The sequence below is a fragment of the Hemitrygon akajei genome, chromosome 26, assembly GCF_048418815.1.
Source record: "Hemitrygon akajei chromosome 26, sHemAka1.3, whole genome shotgun sequence".
NCBI lineage: Eukaryota > Metazoa > Chordata > Chondrichthyes > Myliobatiformes > Dasyatidae > Hemitrygon > Hemitrygon akajei.
In genome coordinates, this window is record NC_133149.1 from 50060841 (window position 1) to 50085260 (window position 24420).

At 52.1% G+C, this 24420-nt stretch overlaps 1 protein-coding gene across 1 annotated transcript in view; it reads left to right on the plus strand.

Annotated features, from left to right (window-relative positions):
- The window catches only part of LOC140716970 (serine/threonine-protein kinase SIK2-like), a 334708-nt gene that overhangs the window by 227394 nt on the left and 82894 nt on the right, over positions 1 to 24420 (plus strand). Inside the window, 2 exon segments of the mRNA XM_073030168.1 lie at positions 19441 to 19565; positions 21838 to 21961. Coding sequence (XP_072886269.1) covers positions 19441 to 19565; positions 21838 to 21961 — 249 coding nt within the window.

Here is a 24420-nt window from a genome sequence, read left to right on the forward strand (position 1 = left end):
ATTTCCCTCAGATGTAACCTCCCGTTACTTAAGCCAGGACTGAAGGTATTCCATATGGGCCTGTCTATACCATCGTACACAGATGTGGTGTGTCGAATACCGGGTGAACGGGTAGTCTTTGGGGTTCTGCGAGTCTGTGTCTTTACTGATGCTTTGCTGCACGCTCGAGAGCTCGGTGGGGGGGGGGTGGGGGGCGCCGATACCTTTTTTTTTGCTGGTGGGGGTGAGGGATCGTTGCTTTGCTGCTGCTTGTGCGTGGGAGGGGGAGCTTGGGGTTCTATCGTTTAACTGTCATTCACTCTTCGGGGGGGGCCACTCCTCTGTTTTCGCGGAGGCTTGTGGAGGGGAAGAATTTCAGGATGGGTACTGTATACGTTGCTCTGACGTTAAACCTACCTGTCGAAGCCTGTTGAAGGGTTCTTTGCATCGCTATGTCGGTAGCAATTTTGTTTGACCCATCGGGGTTGTTGGGCCTGGGCTGAGCCCCGGAACCTGGAGGACTGGGAGATCGACTCAGGACTCGTTGATTCTCTTGTGGTTATTAAACTATAGATCTGCTGAGTATGCCTGCAAGAAAATGAATCTCAGGGTTGTGAATGGTGACCTGTTTGATAGTAAGTTCACTTTGAAGTTTGAATTTTGATCTTGGTGAACTAATACCACGTTAAGTCCAAATATCACAACAAACCGGAGAAGTTTCTATGTTTATGAAGAACTGCGCACATTTATATCGCGAGGGCGCCTAAGACTTTTGCACAGTTCTCTGGTCATTTTAGCACCCGTCCTTAGGGACTTGCATCGCCCAAGACATGTCCTCTTCTCGTTGCTACCATCAAGGATGCCTGAAGACACACTCTCAGCGATTCAGGAACAGCTTCTTCCCCTCCGCCATCAGGGAGGAGGTACAGGAGCCTGAAGACACACACTCAGCGATTCAGGAACAGCTTCTTCCCCTCCGCCATCAGGGAGGAGGTACAGGAGCCTGAAGACACACACTCAGCGATTCAGGAACAGCTTCTTCCCCTCCGCCATCAGGGAGGAGGTACAGGAGCCTGAAGACACACACTCAGCGATTCAGGAACAGCTTCTTCCCCTCTGCCATCAGGGAGGAGGTACAGGAGCCTGAAGACACACACTCAATGATTCAGGAACAGCTTCTTCCCTCTGGAGTTTTGAACATTGAGAAGCCAACCTGTCCATGGTTGTAGATAAACCAAACCTGTCCATGGTTGTAGATAAACCAAACCTGCCCATGGTTGTAGATAAACCAAACCTGTCCAGGGTTGTAGATAAACCAAACCTGTCCATGGCTGTAGATAAACCAAACCTGTCCATGGTTGTAGATAAACCAAACATGCCCATGGTTGTAGATAAACCAAACCTGCCCACGGTTGTAGATAAACCAAACCTACCCACAGTTGTAGATAAACCAAACCTGTCCAGGGTTGTAGATAAACCAAACCTGCCCATGGTTGTAGATAAATCAAACCTGTCCAGGGTTGTAGATAAACCAAACCTGCCCATGGTTGTAGATAAACCAAACCTGCCCATGGTTGTTGATAAACCAAACCTGTCCATGGTTGTAGATAAACCAAACCTGTCCATGGTTGTAGATAAATCAAACCTGTCCAGGGTTGTAGATAAACCAAACATGTCCATGGTTGTAGATAAACCAAACCTGCCCATGGTTGTAGATAAACCAAACCTGTCCATGGTTGTAGATAAACCAAACCTGTCCATGGTTGTAGATAAACCAAACCTGTCCATGGTTGTAGATAAATCAAACCTGTCCAGGGTTGTAGATAAACCAAACCTGCCCATGGTTGTAGATAAACCAAACCTGCCCATGGTTGTTGATAAACCAAACCTGTCCATGGTTGTAGATAAACCAAACCTGTCCATGGTTGTAGATAAACCAAACCTGTCCATGGTTGTAGATAAATCAAACCTGTCCATGGTTGTAGATAAACCAAACCTGTCCATGGTTGTAGATAAACCAAACCTGACCATGGTTGTAGATAAACCAAACCTGCCCACGGTTGTAGATAAACCAAACCTGCCCATGGTTGTAGATAAATCAAACCTGTCCAGGGTTGTAGATAAACCAAACCTGTCCATGGTTGTAGATAAACCAAACCTGTCCATGGTTGTAGATGAACCAAACCTGCCCATGGTTGTAGATAAACCAAACCTGTCCAGGGTTGTAGATAAACCAAACCTGTCCATGGTTGTAGATAAACCAAACCTGCCCATGGTTGTAGATAAACCAAACCTGTCCATGGTTGTAGATAAACCAAACCTGCCCATGGTTGTAGATAAATCAAACCTGTCCATGGTTGTTGATAAACCAAACCTGTCCATGGTTGTTGATAAACCAAACCTGTCCATGGTTGTTGATAAACCAAACCTGCCCATGGTTGTAGATAAACCAAACCTGCCCATGGTTGTAGATAAACCAAACCTGCCCATGGTTGTAGATAAACCAAACCTACCCACAGTTGTAGATAAACCAAACCTGTCCAGGGTTGTAGATAAACCAAACCTGCCCATGGTTGTAGAGAAATCAAACCTGTCCAGGGTTGTAGATAAACCAAACCTGTCCATGGTTGTAGATAAACCAAACCTGCCCATGGTTGTAGATAAATCAAACCTGTCCAGGGTTGTAGATAAACCAAACCTGTCCATGGTTGTTGATAAACCAAACCTGTCCATGGTTGTAGATAAACCAAACCTGCCCATGGTTGTAGATAAACCAAACCTGCCCATGGTTGTAGATGAACCAAACCTGTCCATGGTTGTAGATAAACCAAACTGTCCATGGTTGTAGATGAACCAAACCTGTCCATGGTTGTAGATGAACCAAACATGTCCATGGTTGTAGATAAACCAAACCTGTCCAGGGTTGTTGATAAACCAAACTGTCCATGGTTGTAGATGAACCAAACCTGTCCATGGTTGTAGATAAACCAAACTGTCCATGGTTGTAGATAACCAAGCCTGCCCATGGTTGTAGATAAACCAAACCTGCCCATGGTTGTCGATAAACCAAACCTGCCCATGGTTGTAGATAAACCAAACCTGTCCAGGGTTGTAGATAAACCAAACCTGCCCATTCATTGTAGAGAAACCAAACCTGCCCATGGTTGTAGATAAACCAAACCTGTCCATGGTTGTAGATAAACCAAACCTGTCCATGGTTGTAGATGAACCAAACCTGTCCAGGGTTGTTGATAAACCAAACTGTCCATGGTTGTAGATAAACCAAACCTGTCCATGGTTGTAGAGAAACCAAACCTGCCCATGGTTGTAGATAAACCAAACCTGTCCATGGTTGTAGATAAACCAAACCTGTCCATGGTTGTAGATGAACCAAACCTGTCCAGGGTTGTTGATAAACCAAACTGTCCATGGTTGTAGATAAACCAAACCTGTCCATGGTTGTAGATAAACCAAACCTGTCCATGGTTGTAGATAAACCAAACCTGTCCAGGGTTGTTGATAAACCAAACCTGCCCATGGTTGTAGATAAACTAAACCTGTCCATGGTTGTAGATAAACCAAACCTGTCCATGGTTGTAGATGAACCAAACATGTCCATGGTTGTAGATAAACCAAACCTGTCCATGGTTGTAGATAAACCAAACCTGTCCATGGTTGTAGATAAACCAAACCTGCCCATGGTTGTAGATAAACCAAACCTGCCCATGGTTGTAGATGAACCAAACATGTCCATGGTTGTAGATAAATCAAACCTGTCCATGGTTGTAGATAAACCAAACCTGCCCATGGTTGTAGATGAACCGAACCTGTCCATGGTTGTAGAGAAACCAAACCTGTCCATGGTTGTAGATAAACCAAACCTGCCCATGGTTGTAGATAAACCAAACCTGTCCAGGGTTGTAGATAACCAAGCCTGCCCACGGTTGTAGATAAACCAAACCTGCCCATGGTTGTAGATAAACCAAACCTGTCCATGGTTGTAGATGAACCAAACATGTCCATGGTTGTAGATGAACCGAACCTGTCCATGGTTGTAGAGAAACCAAACCTGTCCAGGGTTGTAGATAAACCAAACCTGCCCATGGTTGTAGATAAACCAAACCTGTCCATGGTTGTAGATGAACCAAACATGTCCATGGTTGTAGATGAACCGAACCTGTCCATGGTTGTAGATAAACCAAACCTGCCCATGGTTGTAGATAAACCAAACTGTCCATGGTTGTAGATAAACCAAACCTGCCCATGGTTGTAGATAAACCAAACATGTCCATGGTTGTAGATGAACCAAACATGTCCATGGTTGTAGATAAACCAAACCTGCCCATTCATTGTAGAGAAACCAAACCTGTCCATGGTTGTAGATAAACCAAACCTGTCCAGGGTTGTAGATAAACCAAACCTGTCCATGGTTGTAGATAAACCAAACGTGTCCATGGTTGTAGATAAACTAAACCTGTCCATGGTTGTAGATAAACCAAACCTGTCCAGGGTTGTAGATAAACCAAACCTGTCCATGGTTGTAGATAAACCAAACGTGTCCATGGTTGTAGATAAACTAAACCTGTCCATGGTTGTAGATAAACCAAACCTGCCCATGGTTGTAGATAAACCAAACCTGTCCATGGTTGTAGATAAACCAAACCTGCCCATGGTTGTTGATAAACCAAACATGTCCATGGCTGTAGATAAACCAAACCTGCCCACGGTTGTAGATAAACCAAACCTGTCCATGGTTGTAGATAAACCAAACCTGCCCATGGTTGTAGATAAACCAAACCTGCCCATGGTTGTTGATAAACCAAACATGTCCATGGTTGTAGATAAACCAAACCTGCCCACGGTTGTAGATAAACCAAACCTGTCCATGGTTGTAGATAAACCAAACCTGTCCATGGTTGTAGATAAACCAAACCTGCCCATGGTTGTAGATAAACCAAACATGTCCATGGTTGTAGATAAACCAAACCTGCCCATGGTTGTAGATAAACCAAACCTGTCCAGGGTTGTAGATAAACCAAACCTGCCCATGGTTGTAGATAAACCAAACCTGTCCATGGTTGTAGATAAACCAAACATGTCCATGGTTGTAGATAAACCAAACCTGCCCATGGTTGTAGATAAACTAAACATGTCCATGGTTGTAGATAAACCAAACATGTCCATGGTTGTAGATAAACCAAACCTGCCCATGGTTGTAGATAAACTAAACCTGCCCATGGTTGTAGATAAACCAAACCTGTCCATGGTTGTAGATAAACCAAACCTGCCCATGGTTGTAGATAAACCAAACATGTCCATGGTTGTAGATGAACCAAACCTGTCCAGGGTTGTAGATAAACCAAACGTGTCCATGGTTGTAGATAAACTAAACCTGTCCATGGTTGTAGATAAACCAAACCTGCCCATGGTTGTAGATAAACCAAACCTGTCCAGGGTTGTAGATAAACCAAACCTGTCCATGGTTGTAGATAAACCAAACCTGCCCATGGTTGTAGATAAACCAAACATGTCCATGGTTGTAGATGAACCAAACATGTCCATGGTTGTAGATAAACCAAACCTGCCCATTCATTGTAGAGAAACCAAACCTGCCCATGGTTGTAGATAAACCAAACCTGTCCATGGTTGTAGATAAACCAAACCTGCCCATGGTTGTAGATAAACTAAACCTGTCCATGGTTGTAGATAAACCAAACCTGTCCATGGTTGTAGATGAACCAAACATGTCCATGGTTGTAGATGAACCGAACCTGTCCATGGTTGTAGATAAACCAAACCTGTCCAGGGTTGTAGATAAACCAAACCTGCCCATGGTTGTAGAGAAATCAAACCTGTCCAGGGTTGTAGATAAACCAAACCTGTCCATGGTTGTTGATAAACCAAACCTGTCCATGGTTGTAGATAAACCAAACCTGCCCATGGTTGTTGATAAACCAAACCTGTCCATGGTTGTAGATAAACCAAACCTGCCCATGGTTGTAGATAAACCAAACCTGTCCATGGTTGTAGATGAACCAAACATGTCCATGGTTGTAGATAAACCAAACCTGTCCATGGTTGTAGATGAACCAAACCTGTCCATGGTTGTAGATAACCAAGCCTGCCCATGGTTGTAGATAAACCAAACCTGCCCATGGTTGTCGATAAACCAAACCTGCCCATGGTTGTAGATAAACCAAACCTGTCCAGGGTTGTAGATAAACCAAACCTGCCCATTCATTGTAGAGAAACCAAACCTGCCCATGGTTGTAGATAAACCAAACCTGTCCAGGGTTGTTGATAAACCAAACTGTCCATGGTTGTAGATGAACCAAACCTGTCCATGGTTGTAGATAAACCAAACCTGTCCATGGTTGTAGATGAACCAAACCTGCCCATGGTTGTAGATAAACCAAACCTGCCCATGGTTGTAGATGAACCAAACCTGCCCATGGTTGTAGATAAACCAAACCTGCCCATGGTTGTAGATAAACCAAACTGTCCATGGTTGTAGATGAACCAAACCTGTCCATGCTTGTAGATAAACCAAACCTGTCCATGGTTGTAGATGAACCAAACCTGCCCATGGTTGTAGATAAACCAAACTGTCCATGGTTGTAGATGAACCAAACCTGTCCATGCTTGTAGATAAACCAAACCTGCCCATGGTTGTAGATAAACCAAACTGTCCATGGTTGTAGATGAACCAAACCTGTCCATGCTTGTAGATAAACCAAACCTGCCCATGGTTGTAGATAAACCAAACTGTCCATGGTTGTAGATGAACCAAACCTGTCCATGCTTGTAGATAAACCAAACCTGTCCATGGTTGTAGATAAATCAAACCTGCCCATGGTTGTAGATAAACCAAACCTGCCCATGGTTGTAGATAAACCAAACTGTCCATGGTTGTTGATAAACCAAACTGTCCATGGTTGTAGATGAACCAAACCTGTCCATGGTTGTAGATAACCAAGCCTGCCCATGGTTGTAGATAAACCAAACCTGCCCATGGTTGTAGATAAACCAAACCTGCCCATGGTTGTAGATAAACCAAACCTGCCCATGGTTGTAGATAAACCAAACCTGCCCATGGTTGTAGATAAACCAAACTGTCCATGGTTGTTGATAAACCAAACTGTCCATGGTTGTAGATGAACCAAACCTGTCCATGGTTGTAGATAAACCAAACCTGCCCATGGTTGTAGATAAACCAAACCTGCCCATGGTTGTAGAGAAACCAAACCTGTCCATGGTTGTAGATAAACCAAACCTGCCCATGGTTGTAGATAAACCAAACCTGTCCATGGTTGTAGATAAACCAAACCTGCCCATGGTTGTAGATAAACCAAACCTGTCCATGGTTGTTGATAAACCAAACCTGCCCATGGTTGTAGAGAAACCAAACCTGTCCATGGTTGTTGATAAACCAAACCTGCCCATGGTTGTTGATAAACCAAACCTGTCCATGGTTGTAGATAAACCAAACCTGCCCATGGTTGTAGATAAACCAAACCTGTCCATGGTTGTTGATAAACCAAACCTGTCCAGGGTTGTAGATAAACCAAACCTGCCCACGGTTGTAGAGAAACCAAACCTGTCCATGGTTGTAGATAAACCAAACCTGCCCATGGTTGTAGATAAACCAAACCTGTCCATGGTTGTAGATAAACCAAACCTGCCCATGGTTGTAGATAAACCAAACCTGTCCATGGTTGTTGATAAACCAAACCTGCCCATGGTTGTTGATAAACCAAACCTGCCCATGGTTGTAGATAAAGCAAACCTGTCCATGGTTGTAGATAAATCAAACCTGTCCATGGTTGTTGATAAACCAAACCTGCCCATGGTTGTAGATAAAGCAAACCTGTCCATGGTTGTAGATAAACCAAACCTGTCCATGGTTGTAGATAAACCAAACCTGTCCATGGTTGTAGATAAACCAAACCTGCCCATGGTTGTAGATAAACCAAACCTGCCCATGGTTGTTGATAAACCAAACCTGTCCATGGTTGTTGATAAACCAAACCTGCCCATGGTTGTTGATAAACCAAACCTGCCCATGGTTGTTGATAAACCAAACCTGTCCATGGTTGTAGATAAACCAAACCTGTCCATGGTTGTAGATAAACCAAACCTGTCCATGGTTGTAGATAAACCAAACCTGTCCATGGTTGTAGATAAACCAAACCTGTCCATGGTTGTAGATAAACCAAACATGTCCATGGTTGTAGATAAACCAAACCTGTCCATGGTTGTAGATAAACCAAACCTGTCCATGGTTGTAGATAAACCAAACCTGCCCATGGTTGTAGATAAACCAAACCTGTCCATGGTTGTAGATAAACCAAACATGTCCATGGTTGTAGATAAACCAAACCTGTCCATGGTTGTAGATAAACCAAACCTGTCCATGGTTGTAGATAAACCAAACCTGCCCACGGTTGTAGATAAACCAAACCTGTCCATGGTTGTAGATAAACCAAACATGTCCAGGGTTGTAGATAAACCAAACCTGTCCATGGTTGTAGATAAACCAAACCTGCCCACGGTTGTAGATAAACCAAACCTGTCCATGGTTGTAGATAAACCAAACATGTCCAGGGTTGTAGATAAACCAAACCTGTCCATGGTTGTAGATAAACCAAACCTGCCCATGGTTGTAGATAAACCAAACCTGCCCATGGTTGTAGAGAAACCAAACCTGTCCATGGTTGTAGATAAACCAAACCTGCCCATGGTTGTAGATAAACCAAACCTGCCCATGGTTGTAGATAAACCAAACCTGCCCATGGTTGTAGATAAACCAAACATGTCCATGGCTGTAGATAAACCAAACCTGCCCATGGTTGTAGATAAACCAAACATGTCCATGGCTGTAGATAAACCAAACCTGCCCATGGTTGTAGATAAACCAAACCTGCCCATGGTTGTAGATAAACCAAACCTGCCCATGGTTGTAGATAAACCAAACCTGTCCATGGTTGTAGATAAACCAAACCTGCCCATGGTTGTAGATAAACCAAACATGTCCATGGCTGTAGATAAACCAAACCTGCCCATGGTTGTAGATAAACCAAACCTGCCCATGGTTGTAGATAAACCAAACCTGTCCATGGTTGTAGATAAACCAAACATGTCCATGGCTGTAGATAAACCAAACCTGCCCATGGTTGTAGATAAACCAAACCTGCCCATGGTTGTAGATAAACCAAACCTGTCCATGGTTGTAGATAAACCAAACCTGCCCATGGTTGTAGATAAACCAAACCTGTCCATGGTTGTAGATAAACCAAACCTGCCCACGGTTGTAGATAAACCAAACATGCCCATGGTTGTAGATAAATCAAACCTGTCCATGGTTGTAGATAAACCAAACCTGCCCATGGTTGTAGATAAACCAAACCTGCCCACGGTTGTAGATAAACCAAACCTGCCCATGGTTGTAGATAAACCAAACCTGCCCACGGTTGTAGATAAACCAAACCTGTCCATGGTTGTTGATAAACCAAACCTGTCCAGGGTTGTAGATAAACCAAACCTGTCCATGGTTGTAGATAAACCAAACCTGTCCATGGTTGTTGATAAACCAAACCTGTCCAGGGTTGTAGATAAACCAAACCTGTCCATGGTTGTAGATAAACCAAACCTGCCCATGGTTGTAGATAAACCAAACCTGCCCATGGTTGTAGATAAACCAAACATGTCCATGGCTGTAGATAAACCAAACCTGCCCATGGTTGTAGATAAACCAAACCTGCCCATGGTTGTAGATAAACCAAACCTGCCCATGGTTGTAGATAAACCAAACCTGTCCATGGTTGTAGATGAACCAAACCTGTCCAGGGTTGTAGATAAACCAAACCTGCCCATGGTTGTAGATAAACCAAACCTGTCCATGGTTGTAGATAAACCAAACCTGTCCATGGTTGTAGATAAACCAAACCTGTCCATGGTTGTAGATAAACCAAACCTGCCCATTCGTTGTTGATAAACCAAACCTGTCCATGGCTGTAGATGAACCAAACCTGCCCATGGTTGTAGATAAACCAAACCTGCCCATGGTTGTAGATAAACCAAACCTGCCCATGGTTGTAGATAAACCAAACATGTCCATGGCTGTAGATAAACCAAACCTGCCCATGGTTGTAGATAAACCAAACATGTCCATGGCTGTAGATAAACCAAACCTGCCCATGGTTGTAGATAAACCAAACCTGCCCATGGTTGTAGATAAACCAAACCTGCCCATGGTTGTAGATAAACCAAACCTGTCCATGGTTGTAGATGAACCAAACCTGTCCAGGGTTGTAGATAAACCAAACCTGCCCATGGTTGTAGATAAACCAAACCTGTCCATGGTTGTAGATAAACCAAACCTGTCCATGGTTGTAGATAAACCAAACCTGCCCATTCGTTGTTGATAAACCAAACCTGTCCATGGCTGTAGATGAACCAAACCTGCCCATGGTTGTAGATAAACCAAACCTGCCCATGGTTGTAGATAAACCAAACCTGCCCATGGTTGTAGATAAACCAAACATGTCCATGGCTGTAGATAAACCAAACCTGCCCATGGTTGTAGATAAACCAAACCTGCCCATGGTTGTAGATAAACCAAACCTGCCCATGGTTGTAGATAAACCAAACCTGTCCATGGTTGTAGATAAACCAAACCTGTCCATGGTTGTTGATAAACCAAACCTGTCCATGGTTGTAGATAAACCAAACCTGTCCATGGCTGTAGATGAACCAAACCTGTCCATGGTTGTAGATAAACCAAACCTGTCCATGGCTGTAGATGAACCAAACCTGCCCATGGTTGTAGATAAACCAAACCTGTCCATGGTTGTAGATAAACCAAACCTGTCCATGGTTGTTGATAAACCAAACCTGTCCATGGTTGTAGATAAACCAAACCTGTCCATGGCTGTAGATGAACCAAACCTGCCCATGGTTGTAGATAAACCAAACCTGCCCATGGTTGTAGATAAACCAAACCTGTCCATGGTTGTAGATAAACCAAACCTGCCCACAGTTGTAGATAAACCAAACCTGTCCATGGCTGTAGATGAACCAAACCTGTCCATGGTTGTAGATAAACCAAACCTGCCCATGGTTGTAGATAAACCAAACCTGTCCATGGTTGTAGATAAACCAAACCTGCCCACAGTTGTAGATAAACCAAACCTGTCCATGGCTGTAGATGAACCAAACCTGTCCATGGTTGTAGATAAACCAAACCTGCCCATTCGTTGTAGATAAACCAAACCTGTCCAGGGTTGTAGATAAACCAAACCTGTCCATGGTTGTAGATAAACCAAACCTGCCCATGGTTGTAGATAAACCAAACCTGCCCATGGTTGTAGATAAACCAAACCTGTCTATGGTTTTACATAAACCAAACCTGCCCATTCGTTGTAGAGAAACCAAACCGTAACAGACCTCAACACCAAAGGTTAAGTTGAATATTTATTGGGCCTCTCATGAAGTTCTTCTGTCGAAGTGATCTACAACCATCGATATACTTTTCAGGGGAACCCGCTGTGTATTGGCGTGCACATTCAGCGGCCATAACGACGTCATCAGCTGTGTGTGTCTGTTGCCGACCTGGGGATGGACATTGGCCACAGCTTCAGGGAGAACGCCCCCCACCCCCCTCTCTTGATCCTCCAGCAACTCAACACTGTCCCAGGAGTGAGTGGTGAATCATCGACCTCGAATCCCGAGCTGGCTTTGAGGACCCGTCCTCCTGACTCCTGAGGCCAGGATTTTCCCCACGGGACCATGGCTGACCAGCACGGCTTCCCCTCGGCTGCTCGAGCTGAAATGGTTCGGCACAGACCAGATGGGCCAGAGGGCCTGTTTCTGCGCCGTTCCTTTCTATGACCCTACGTTACGGCATTCGTACGTTTGAGAGTGACCGATATTAGATACAGGAGCAGAGTCAGGCCATTCGGCCCGTCGAGTCTGCCCCGCCATTCCATCATTTTCCCTCTCAGCCCCGGTCTCCTGCCTTCTCCCCCGTATCCCTTCATGCCCTGACCCATCAGAATCGATCAGCCTCTGCCTTAAATTTACTCGGCCTCCACAGCCGCCTGTGGGAATGAATCCACAGATTCGCCCCTCACTGGCTCGAAAGCCTCCTCCTCAACCTCGTTCTGAAAAAGGACGCCCCTCTATTCTGAGGCTGTGGCCTCTGTTCTTAGACTCTCCGGCCATCGGAAGCGTCCTCTCCACGTCCACTCTGTGGAGGGCTCCCGATGGCTTTCAATGGGGTCGGCCCTCATCCTTCTAAATCCCGGAGCCATCAGACGCTCTTCGTGTGACAAGCCATTCGATCCAGGAAAATCATTTTCTGTGAACCTCCTTTGAACCCTCTCCGGTTTCAGCTCATCCTTTCTGAGACAAGGGGGCTCAAAACTGCCCCTTTTCGCAGTATTCCTGCTCCCTGACCCAGCAGAGCTTTGAATGATGTCGGGTGGATATCTCTGGCCGTTTGTACTGAGGCAGGCCTGGACTTTTGGTGTGGGTCTGCGACGATCAACCTGTCAGACGAGCTCCTTCCGAGCGGAGCTCTTGCTTAATGTCATCTTATCCTCAAAGGTGAGAACGGAAACGGCATTTGCAGTCCCCCTGGGTCTCCGCTGAAGTTATCTTGACTGAAGCTGCTAAGCATATGGAAACGTAAATGCTTCCTAACTCAGCTCTCGGCTGGTGGCCCCGATTGCGAAGGGCACAAGACTCCCCGCGCTGTGAGGGGGGGGCCGGATTTGCTCTCTGAGATGAACAGGATGATTCAGATTGGCGTCGGACGCACCGATCTGGCCGGGCAGCCATAACGTTTGACTCACTGTTACGTCAGGCGAGGTTTCCGTTCAGGAATCCGGGTTAGGTATTGAATCCTCCGGCTGAGCTCCAGCGAGACAGCGAGCCGCCCGCTGGCGATTTCTCCTGCCGCCTCAGACACCCACACCCTTCACCACCCCTCTCCGCGCCTTTTACAATACGCACGACGCCTTCTCCACACGCTGGCTGTCACTGAGGTGAAGAACTACACCTGTACTGGGGGTGCGAGGACCCATGAGCTGCCCCCTGCCAGGCACCATCAAGACTTGGGAACGTATCACAGATCCTCCGTTCTTCCCGGGGCTGAAATGGCTGGCACGAGAGGACACAGGTTTAAGGTGCTGGGGAGTAGGTACAGAGGAGATGTCAGGGGTAAGTTTTTTACGCAGAGAGTGGTGAGTGTGTGGAATGGGCTAGTGGCAATGGTGGTGGAGGCGGATACGATAGGGTCTTTTAAGAGACTTGGATAGGAACATGGAGCTCAGAAAAATAGAGGGCTATAGGTAAGCCTAATAATTTCTAAGGTAAGGACATGTTCGGCACAACTTTGTGGGCCGAAGGGCCTGTATTGCGCAGTAGGTTTTCTATGTTTTTATATATGGGGCAAGTATGTGCACACATGTGTGTGTGGGTGTGTGTGTGAGTGTGTGTGTGGGGGGGTGCGTGTGTGTGTGTGGGGGTCTGTGTGTGTGTGTGTGTGTGTGTGTGTGTGTGTGTGTGTGTGTGTGGGGGTCTGTGTGTGTGTGTGTGTGTGCGTGTGTGTGTGCGCGTGTGTGTGTGGGGGTGCATGCGTGTGTGTGGGGGTGTGTGTGTGTGCGCGTGTGTGTGTGGGGGTGCATGCGTGTGTGTGTGTGTGTGGGGGTGTGTGTGTGTGTGTGTGTGGGGGGGTGTGTGTGTGTGTGAGTGTGTGTGTGTGTGTGGGGGGGTGTGTGCGTGTGTGTGTGTGTGGGGGTGTGTGTGTGTGTGTGTGGGGGGGTGTGTGTGTGTGAGTGTGTGTGTGTGTGTGGGGGGGTGTGTGCGTGTGTGTGTGTGTGGGGGTGCGTGAATGTGTGTGTGTGTGTGTGTGTGAGTGTGTGGGGGTGCGTGAATGTGTGTGTGTGTGTGTGTGTGAGTGTGTGGGGGTGCATGTGTGTGTGTGTGTGAGTGTGTGGGGGTGCGTGAATGTGTGTGTGTGTGTGTGGGGGTGCGTGAATGTGTGTGTGTGTGTGTGTGTGTGAGTGTGTGGGGGTGCGTGAATGTGTGTGTGTGTGTGTGTGTGAGTGTGTGGGGGTGCGTGCGTGCGTGCCTGTGCGCGTTTGTCTGCCGACTTCCGCGGGCTTGGGTGCTGCCCTCCGGTGTTCGCTCAGCGGAAGACAAGCTGGATAGTCGTGCGTGCGTGCCTGTGCGCGTTTGTCTGCCGACTTCCGCGGGCTTGGGTGCTGCCCTCCGGTGTTCGCTCAGGGGAAGACAAGCCGGATAGGCGTGCGTGCGTGCCTGTGCGCGTTTGTCTGCCGACTTCCGCGGGCTTGGGTGCTGCCCTCCGGTGTTCGCTCAGCGGAAGACAAGCCCGATAGTCGTGCGTGCGTGCCTGTGCGCGTTTGTCTGCCGACTTCCGCGGGCTTGGGTGCTGCCCTCCGGTGTTTGCTCAGCGGAAGACAAGCCGGATCGGCGTGCGTGCGTGCCTGTGCGCGTTTGTCTGCCGACTTCCGCGGGCTTGGGTGCTGCCCTCCGGTGTTCGCTCAGTGGAAGACAAGCCGGATAGGCGTGCGTGCGTGCCTGTGCGCGTTTGTCTGCCGACTTCCGCGGGCTTGGGTGCTGCCCTCCGGTGTTCGCTCAGTGGAAGACAAGCCGGATAGGCGTGCGTGCGTGCCTGTCCGCTTTTGTCTGCCGACTTCCGCGGGCTTGGGTGCTGCCCTCCGGTGTTCGCTCAGCGGAAGACAAGCTGGATAGTCGTGCGTGCGTGCCTGTGCGCGTTTGTCTGCCGACTTCCGCGGGCTTGGGTGCTGCCCTCCGGTGTTCGCTCAGCGGAAGACAAGCCGGATCGGCGTGCGTGCGTGCCTGTGCGCGTTTGTCTGCCGACTTCCGCGGGCTTGGGTGCTGCCCTCCGGTGTTCGCTCAGCGGAAGACAAGCCGGATAGGCGTGCGTGCGTGCCTGTGCGCGTTTGTCTGCCGACTTCCGCGGGCTTGGGTGCTGCCCTCCGGTGTTCACTCAGCGGAAGACAAGCCGGATCGGCGTGCGTGCGTGCCTGTCCGCTTTTGTCTTCCGACTTCCGCTGGCTTGGGTGCTGCCCTCCGGTGTTCGCTCAGCGGAAGACAAGCCGGATAGGCGTGCGTGCGTGCCTGTGCACGTTTGTCTGCCGACTTCCGCGGGCTTGGGTGCTGCCCTCCGGTGTTCGCTCAGCGGAAGACAAGCCGGATAGGCGTGCGTGCGTGCCTGTCCGCTTTTGTCTGCCGACTTCCGCGGGCTTGGGTGCTGCCCTCCGGTGTTCGCTCAGCGGAAGACAAGCCGGATCGGCGTGCGTGCGTGCCTGTGCGCGTTTGTCTGCTGACTTCCGCGGGCTTGGGTGCTGCTCTCCGGTGTTCGCTCAGCGGAAGACAAGCCGGATAGGCGTGCGTGCGTGCCTGTGCGCGTTTGTCTGCCGACTTCCGCGGGCTTGGGTGCTGCCCTCCGGTGTTCGCTCAGCGGAAGACAAGCCGGATAGGCGTGCGTGCGTGCCTGTGCGCGTTTGTCTGCTGACTTCCGCGGGATTGGGTGCTGCTCTCCGGTGTTCGCTCAGCGGAAGACAAGCCGGATAGGCGTGCGTGCGTGCCTGTCCGCTTTTGTCTTCCGACTTCCGCGGGCTTGGGTGCTGCTCTCCGGTGTTCGCTCAGCGGAAGACAAGCCGGATAGGCGTGCGTGCGTGCCTGTGCGCGTTTGTCTGCTGACTTCCGCGGGATTGGGTGCTGCTCTCCGGTGTTCGCTCAGCGGAAGACAAGCCGGATAGGCGTGCGTGCGTGCCTGTCCGCTTTTGTCTTCCGACTTCCGCGGGCTTGGGTGCTGCTCTCCGGTGTTCGCTCAGCGGAAGACAAGCCGGATAGGCGTGCGTGCGTGCCTGTGCGCGTTTGTCTGCCGACTTCCGCGGGCTTGGGTGCTGCCCTCCGGTGTTCGCTCAGCGGAAGACAAGCCGGATCGGCGTGCGTGCGTGCCTGTGCGCGTTTGTCTGCCGACTTCCGCGGGCTTGGGTGCTGCCCTCCGGTGTTCGCTCAGGGGAAGACAAGCCGGATCGGCGTGCGTGCGTGCCTGTGCGCGTTTGTCTGCCGACTTCCGCGGGCTTGGGTGCTGCCCTCCGGTGTTCGCTCAGGGGAAGACAAGCCGGATAGGCGTGCGTGCCTGTGCGCGTTTGTCTGCCGACTTCCGCGGGCTTGGGTGCTGCCCTCCGGTGTTCGCTCAGCGGAAGACAAGCCCGATAGTCGTGCGTGCGTGCCTGTGCGCGTTTGTCTGCCGACTTCCGCGGGCTTGGGTGCTGCCCTCCGGTGTTCGCTCAGCGGAAGACAAGCCGGATCGGCGTGCGTGCGTGCCTGTGCGCGTTTGTCTGCCGACTTCCGCGGGCTTGGGTGCTGCCCTCCGGTGTTCGCTCAGCGGAAGACAAGCCGGATAGGCGTGCGTGCGTGCCTGTGCGCATTTGTCTGCCGACTTCCGCGGGCTTGGGTGCTGCCCTCCGGTGTTCGCTCAGCGGAAGACAAGCCGGACAGGCGTGCGTGCGTACCTGTGCGCGTTTGTCTGCCGACTTCCGCGGGCTTGGGTGCTGCCCTCCGGTGTTCGCTCAGCGGAAGACAAGCCGGATAGGCGTGCGTGCGTGCCTGTGCGCGTTTGTCTGCCGACTTCCGCGGGCTTGCTGTTGCCGACAACATCCGGGCGCAAACGATCTACAAGACCGTGACCCCCCCCCCCCCCCTCCCAGGGATTTGGGTGATATCACATTCTTTTGTGTGACTGCACACGTATCTGATGCGTGGTATGTGGGCCTTGCGCCGTGTGTGACTAACGCTGCTTCGCCTGGCTGTACTCACGTCTGACTGAATGACTGTTAAAGACTGGCGTCCGTAACCAACGCCACTGTGAGGGCACTTTCACCTGCACTGACTCCATCTGGGCAATAAACACTCTCCTTTGTAGAAACGCATAAAATTATGAAAGGGATGGATAAGAGAGAGGCAGGAAAGTTGTTTCCACTGGCAGGCGTGACTAGAACCAGGGGACGCAGCCTCGAGATTCAGGGGGAGTGGATTTGGGACGGAGATGAGGAGGAACTGCTTTTCCCAGAGAGTGGTGAATCTGTGGAATTCTCTGCCCAGGGAAGCAGTGAATATATTCAAGACAAGGTCGGATAGATTTTTGCACGGTCGGGGGATTAAGGGTTGTGGGGAAAGGGCAGGGAGGTGGAGATGAGTCCGTGGTCAGATCAGCCGTGATCTTATCGAATGGCGGAGCAGGCTGGACGGGCCGGATGGCCTACTCCTGCTCCCGTTCCTCGTGTTGACAGCAACATCCATATCCTGTAGCCAAATTGAAAGAAGACCAAAGGGAATCGTTAAATCGACTGATTCCGGTTAGCTGGTGGCGGTGGGGGGGAAACGATGATCGATCGGTCCCGTCGCGTTTTTGTAGGAGTGACCGAGAGGGCTGATGAAGGCAGGGCCGTGGATTGACCCAGGGCAAGTTGCACGTGACAGGCTGCTGTGGGCGGTTAGATCGCACGGGATGCAGGGGGGAGCTGGGTGCAGAACTGGCTCTCTGCACCCAGAGGCAGAGAGCGGGGGTGGAGACCCCTGACTGGCGGTGGCCCCCCCCCCGGGGCTTGGTGCCAGCCTCGTCGGTGTCCACCGTCTGCATCTATGATTTCGGAGGAGCCTGTTCAAGGCTTGGTTAGGGTCGGCGTACCAGACCGCGTCTTTGACAGCGAAGATGGCTATCAGGGCATCATGCACCCTTTGGAATGGCAAGTGGAGTGTAATTTGTAAGGTTAGGAGGGCACGGCGATTCTCAGTGAATGGCCGAGCCCTGGAGAGTGCCCCGGGACGTCAGTCCAAGCCAGTGGTATTTTGTCAATGGCATCAGGAGTGGGTATTTGGCCTGCTGGCCTCAGGGCATTGAGCACAGATGCCCTGTTGCAGAGGCCGCAGGGGAAATACCGTGTCGGTTTTGATATCCCTCCCGCGGGAAGGGCTGGACAGAGTGCAGAGGAGATCCCCGAGGATGCGAGGTTGCGGAGAGAGGTGAACAAACCGGGACTTTTTTAAAATCCCCCCACCCCCCCGGAGTGCTGTGGCAGCGCAGGAACTGCAGAAATGCTGAGCGCGCGCGACCCTTCGTGTTACGGAATCGGGAGGCCGGGAGGTGCCGGTTTAGGACGAGAGCGCAGAGGCTTGATGAGAACCTGAGAGGCCACGTTTACCCTCCGGGGCTGGGCTGGTGGGGGGGGGTGACCAGGATACTGAACGAGCTGGTTCAGCCAGGGACACAAACACTTGGTCAGGTAGGTGTATTCGAGCAGGGATTCCAGTACCAGATGGGGAACCCCTGGTTCAACGGGGCTGGGGTTTGGGCCAAATGGGAGTCTTGCACTGCATGGCCTCCTTCCGTCTGGTATGACTCCGTGATTCTAATCGTTGTATTTAATTAGGTCTAGGAATAATGGTGCATAGTTCCCTGAAGGTGGAATCTCATGGGGATAGGGTGGTGAAGAAAGCTTTTTGGTATGCTGGCCTTTATAAATCAGAGCATTGAGTATAGGGGTTGGGATGTAATGTTAAAATTGTACAAGGCATTGGTGAGGCCGAATTTGGAGTATTGTGCACAGTTCTGGTCACCGAATTATAGGAAAGATGTCAACAAAATAGAGAGAGTACAGAGGAGATTTACGAGAATGTTACCTGGGTTTCAGCACCTAAGTTACAGGGAAAGGTTGAACAAGTTAGGTCTTTATTCTTTGGAGTGTAGAAGGTTGAGGGAGGACGATAGAGGTACTTAAAATTATGAGGGGGATAGATAGAGTTGACGTGGATAGGCTTTTTCCATTGAGAGTAGGGGAGATTCAAACAGGAGGACATGAGCTGAGAGTTAGGGGGCAAAAGTTTAGGGGTAACACGAGGGGGAATTTCTTTACTCAGAGAGTGGTAGCTGTGTGGAACGAGCTTCCAGTAGAAGTGGTAGAGGCAGGTTCGGTATTGTCATTTAGAGTAAAATCGGATAGGTATACGGACAGGAAAGGAATGGAGGGTTATGGGCTGAGTGCGGGTCGGTGGGACTAGGTGAGAGTAAGCGTTCGGCACGGACTAGAAGGGCTGAGATGGCCCGTTTCCGTGCTGTAATTGTTATATGGTTGTGTGAAACTCCGAGCTTTTGGTGGATAGTCTCGTGAGTGAAGCCTTTCATCAGCCCCACTCAGGAGACTTCTGTCGGGCAGGACAAAAGCCTGCTGGCACAGGGTGAGTTTCTGGAAGATGCCCCGGGGAACCGACCCCCGGCAGGTGGCCAGGTGGTGGCGACGAGAGGTTAGATGGCAGGGAAGGTCACAGCGAGCCCTGCGGGGGGATGGGAGCGCCAGAGGTGACAGGGAGGCTGACCGCCGATGTTGTGTTCTGTTTAAACAGATTTTGGTTTTGCTAACTTCTACAAGCCAGGGGAGCCTCTGTCCACGTGGTGCGGGAGCCCGCCCTACGCAGCTCCGGAGGTGTTCGAAGGACAACAGTATGAAGGGCCTTTGCTGGACATCTGGGTAACCGTTTTCCTTCCAATCTCGTTTTCAAATGTCTCTCTCTTTTGTTTTGTGTGTCTGCGTTTGCTCCCTCCGTTGAAACGGCTGGCTTCACGTGCGCGGGCTAGAATGTTAGAATCGCGCCCGACGCCGGGAGACAGTCCTGTGTGTCTGCCGCGGGCAATCCGTGTTTGTTCTTGGCGAATGTTTCTGCAGAAGTGGCTTGCCGTCTTCTGGGGGGGGGGATGGGTGGGGGAGGTCAGTGTGTCTTTGCAAGATGGGCGACCCCCCCCCTCCCCCAGCCATTGCCAATACCCTTCACGGATTGCCTGCCTGACCGTCAGATTCGAAGGACATTCATTGTCGAATTGCGTGCGTGCAGTTTTAAACCCCCGAGGTTTGTCAACTCCACAGACAGCCAGGAAACAAAGAAGCGCCCCGCGGAACCCCTTCGAAGACGGACATCAAATGCTCAGGGCGCAAAAAAAAAACCAGAGAGAGACCAGATCGCGCAAATGCCAAAGCGCGAGCAGGAAGCGTCAAAGCACGGCCACTGAAGTTGTCCAGGAATGCGCGGTGTAGTTTAACCGATTACCACACAGTCGTTCTTTGACTGAGCGCCGCAGAGCCCGGTCCGGCCCCCCGGTCAAAATCGCACAAGATAGCAATGACCGGACACATGTAACGCGAACCGCAGCGTCCCGCCCACAAGCCACGCGGTCTGATCGAACCGGGACTGCGGCGGCAGCGAGCGAGGGGGAGGGGGAGACCGGTCGAGCGCAGGCAGACGGCACCGAACACCCGCTCGCCTCCCCCCCCCCCGCTCTCGTCCTCGTCGGCGAGAAATGGAGTCGACCGTGGGCCCCCCACCGTCCGGGCCGCGCTCTCCCGGCCGAACTCCCTCAGAGGCAGCAGAGAGCCGGGTGGCCGGGGAGGCACGCCGTCAGAAGGTAAATGGCAGGTTCCAATCGCACGCGGCTGAGTCGCGGCATGGGGTTTGGGAGAGGAAGGAGGAAGTAAAGACGTAGCTTTGTGAACTGTCCGATCGATGGGCGTCGCGTTTGGTCACGTTGCTCACTGGCGCCCTCTGCTGCCACTTCACACCCGTCTGGGTTAAGTTCTGTCTGCCATTAAATTCTCCAGTAACGTAAACCCACCACCGGACTGTTCGGCCAACCCCACCCATTTTCCTGCCGTCCGCAGGCTTCCACATCAGAGCCAGTTAACGTTCCCCTCCACACGTAGCAAAGGTCCCGTGGTACCCCACTCACCAGGGACGACAGCCTATCGGAGAAATCACGGGCCGCGAATTCAGGATTCAACACCCGCCTCGGATCTTCGCGCCTCTTTTTAAAAAAAAGACAACAACCCGGAAATGCTGCTAACTCTCAGATCCGGCAGCGTCTGTGGGGGGAGGGAAGCAGTTGACATTTCGAGTCAGGGGACTCTCTGATTCCGCGAACGTTGTGTTTAAACTGTTTCCCCGTCCCGCTGGTTGACCCGGACCAAGTTCCTTAACGCTTCTCCAGGAGCCGACCGAGCCCCGGGCGCGTTCCTCGATCGCGGTAACGCGGCGGCGTCCCGCTGTCCCGGCACGGGTCGGGGGAGATGAGGGGGGCGGAAAGCACGGAGGCCCGGGAAATCGGAAATGAGGGAAGGTGGGGGGGGGGGAGACGCGGCGCCGGGGGCTTCAGGTCGACGGACCCTATGCTGAGCCGGAGCGGGGTGCAAAGTGTGAAAACGGGTCGTGGGGGGGAGGGGGTTGAAAGCTGAGAGCGAGTGACGGGAATCAGTTTCAAATGAGCGCGGCAGTGGGGTCACGAAGCCAGCTGGCTTTCGTTCAAGTTGACGGGCAACTCTGGAGGTGAATTATAGCTTGCCGAGCACCGACGTGGGGGAAATGGCGACCGCCAGCACGGGGATTATAGCTCCGTGATCACCGGCGTGGGGATTACCGTCTGGGCATCACCGGCGTGGGGATTACCGTCTGGGGATCTCCTACGTAGTGGGACGTCTTATTTCAGGCTTGTGTTAAAAGTGTCCTGTTTTCACCTGTCGTAGCCGAGATGGGACGGCAGAGCGGGCGACGGGCTGAACGGCCCGATCCGGCTCCACCGTCTCGCGGTCTAAGCGGCACCTCCGTCCGGCGTGCCTCGGGTCAACGTCACCGGCTCGGCCCGCTCCCTGGGACCGCCACTCGCCTGCGGCCCAGAGGGAAACCGTAGATCGCGGACGGGCGCAGCCCCCCTTTCCGACGTCTGACGCGAGGTGCCTTACCGTTTTGTGTCCGCAGAGCCTCGGCGTGGTCCTCTACGTGCTGGTTTGTGGAGCCCTACCCTTCGACGGTCCGACGCTCCCGCTGCTGAGGCAGAGGGTCCTGGAGGGCAGGTTCAGGATACCCTACTTCATGTCCGAAGGTGAGAGCGCGCGGGGTGGTAAACGCCGAGCCGGACCCCCTTCAGCTGCTGGGTTTTACTCCAAAGCATCGGCCGTTCCTTCGTTCCTCCCGCTGGACACCGACCGCTCAGTGTTTCCCTTCCCCAGTAGAATGCTTGTCGCTGGGGGTGAGGGGGGTCACCATATGGGAGGAGGTTTCCAAATTGGAGAAAAAAAGTTCTTCAGCCGGGGGGGGCGGGGATTCGTTGCTGTGCGGGCCAAGTCGTCGGGTGTGTCTAAAGCGGAGGCTGGCGGGTTCTGGATCAGAAAGGGTGTCGGAGGCTCCAGGGAGAACGGGGTTGAGAGGGGGCGGTAAATCAGCCGCGGAGGATTGCTGGAGCAGATCCGACGGGCCGAATGGCCTTGTGCTCTGCCCCCCCCCCCCCACCCCCCGATGTCTTTTGCTTTGTGTTTAATACTGTCCAGCAGGGGAACAGGCCACTCAGCCCAACAGATCCCTGCTAGCCCAGTTACACACAAAGCTAGTCCTATATGCCTGCGTTGACCCTAATCCCCCTAAACTGGAGGTTCCAAAGCCGGGGCCCACAGTCAGGATCCATGGCGCAAGAAAGTTTGGGGAGCCCTGTTCTAAACCCCTCCCATTATCCAAATGTTTTTTAAATACTGGGAACGTGCTATACAAAAGTCTTAGGCGCACACACACATAAGTATAGCTAGGGTGGCCGAGACTTTTGCAGAGCGTTGAAGTAATTCACTGTACTGCTGCCACAAAGAAAAGCAAATTTCGTGACGTCTGAGCGATGAGAAGCCTTATTCTGATATGGGTCTCTGTTGTGGACTGAGAGTGGGAAGGGGGGGAATTGTGGTTGGTGAAAAGGGGAAGGGAGAGGGAGGGGGGAGAGGGGAGCAGGGGAACTGTGGTTGGTGAAAAGGGGAAGGGAGAGGGAGGGGGGAGCGGGGAGAGGGGGAACTGTGGTTGGTGAAAAGGGGAAGGGAGAGGGAGGGGGGAGCGGGGAGAGGGGGAACTGTGGTTGGTGAAAAGGGGAAGGGAGAGGGAGGGGGGAGCGGGGAGAGGGGGAACTGTGGTTGGTGAAAAGGGGAAGGGAGAGGGAGAGGGGGAGCGGGGAGAGGGGGAACTGTGGTTGGTGAAAAGGGGAAGGGAGAGGGAGGGGGGAGCGGGGAGAGGGGGAACTGTGGTTGGTGAAAAGGGGAAGGGAGAGGGAGAGGGGAGCGGGGAGAGGGGGAACTGTGGTTGGTGAAAAGGGGAAGGGAGAGGGAGGGGGGAGCGGGGAGAGGGGGAACTGTGGTTGGTGAAAAGGGGAAGGGAGAGGGAGGGGGGAGCGGGGAGAGGGGGAACTGTGGTTGGTGAAAAGGGGAAGGGAGAGGGAGGGGGGAGCGGGGAGAGGGGGAACTGTGGTTGGTGAAAAGGGGAAGGGAGAGGGAGGGGGGAGCGGGGAGAGGGGGAACTGTGGTTGGTGAAAAGGGGAAGGGAGAGGGAGGGGGGAGCGGGGAGAGGGGGAACTGTGGTTGGTGAAAAGGGGAAGGGAGAGGGAGGGGGGAGCGGGGAGAGGGGGAACTGTGGTTGGTGAAAAGGGGAAGGGAGAGGGAGGGGGGAGCGGGGAGAGGGGGAACTGTGGTTGGTGAAAAGGGGAAGGGAGAGGGAGGGGGGAGCGGGGAGAGGGGGAACTGTGGTTGGTGAAAAGGGGAAGGGAGAGGGAGGGGGGAGCGGGGAGAGGGGGAACTGTGGTTGGTGAAAAGGGGAAGGGAGAGGGAGGGGGGAGCGGGGAGAGGGGGAACTGTGGTTGGTGAAAAGGGGAAGGGAGAAGGAGGGGGGAGAGGGGAGAGGGGGAACTGTGGTTGGTGAAAAGGGGAAGGGAGAGGGAGGGGGGAGCGGGGAGAGGGGGAACTGTGGTTGGTGAAAAGGGGAAGGGAGAGGGAGGGGGGAGCGGGGAGAGGGGGAACTGTGGTTGGTGAAAAGGGGAAGGGAGAGGGAGGGGGGAGCGGGGAGAGGGGGAACTGTGGTTGGTGAAAAGGGGAAGGGAGAAGGAGGGGGGAGAGGGGAGAGGGGGAACTGTGGTTGGTGAAAAGGGGAAGGGAGAGGGAGGGGGAGCGGGGAGAGTGGGGACTGTGGTTGGGAAGAGGGGAAGGGAGCAGGAGGCACCAGAGAGGGACATTCTGCAGTGATCAATAAACCGATTGTTTGGAATCAGATGACCTTGCCTGGCGTCTCAGGGCTGGGTGTGCGTGCGTCTGCACCCGCACCGCCCCCCTTCCCCCGCCTACTGCCACTCCTTCTCTGCCGCCTGTCCCCACCCCCCTCCCGCGGGTGCTCCACCCCCGCCGGGTTTACAAACTCGCCCTCGGCTCCACGTTGACAGATACGGTCCCGTGCCGCAGAAGCCCGAGCTAGACACGTGTACCTGCCTGAAAACACCTTCATCTGACGGCTCTCTCCACCCTCCGGGCTCACCCTAAACCT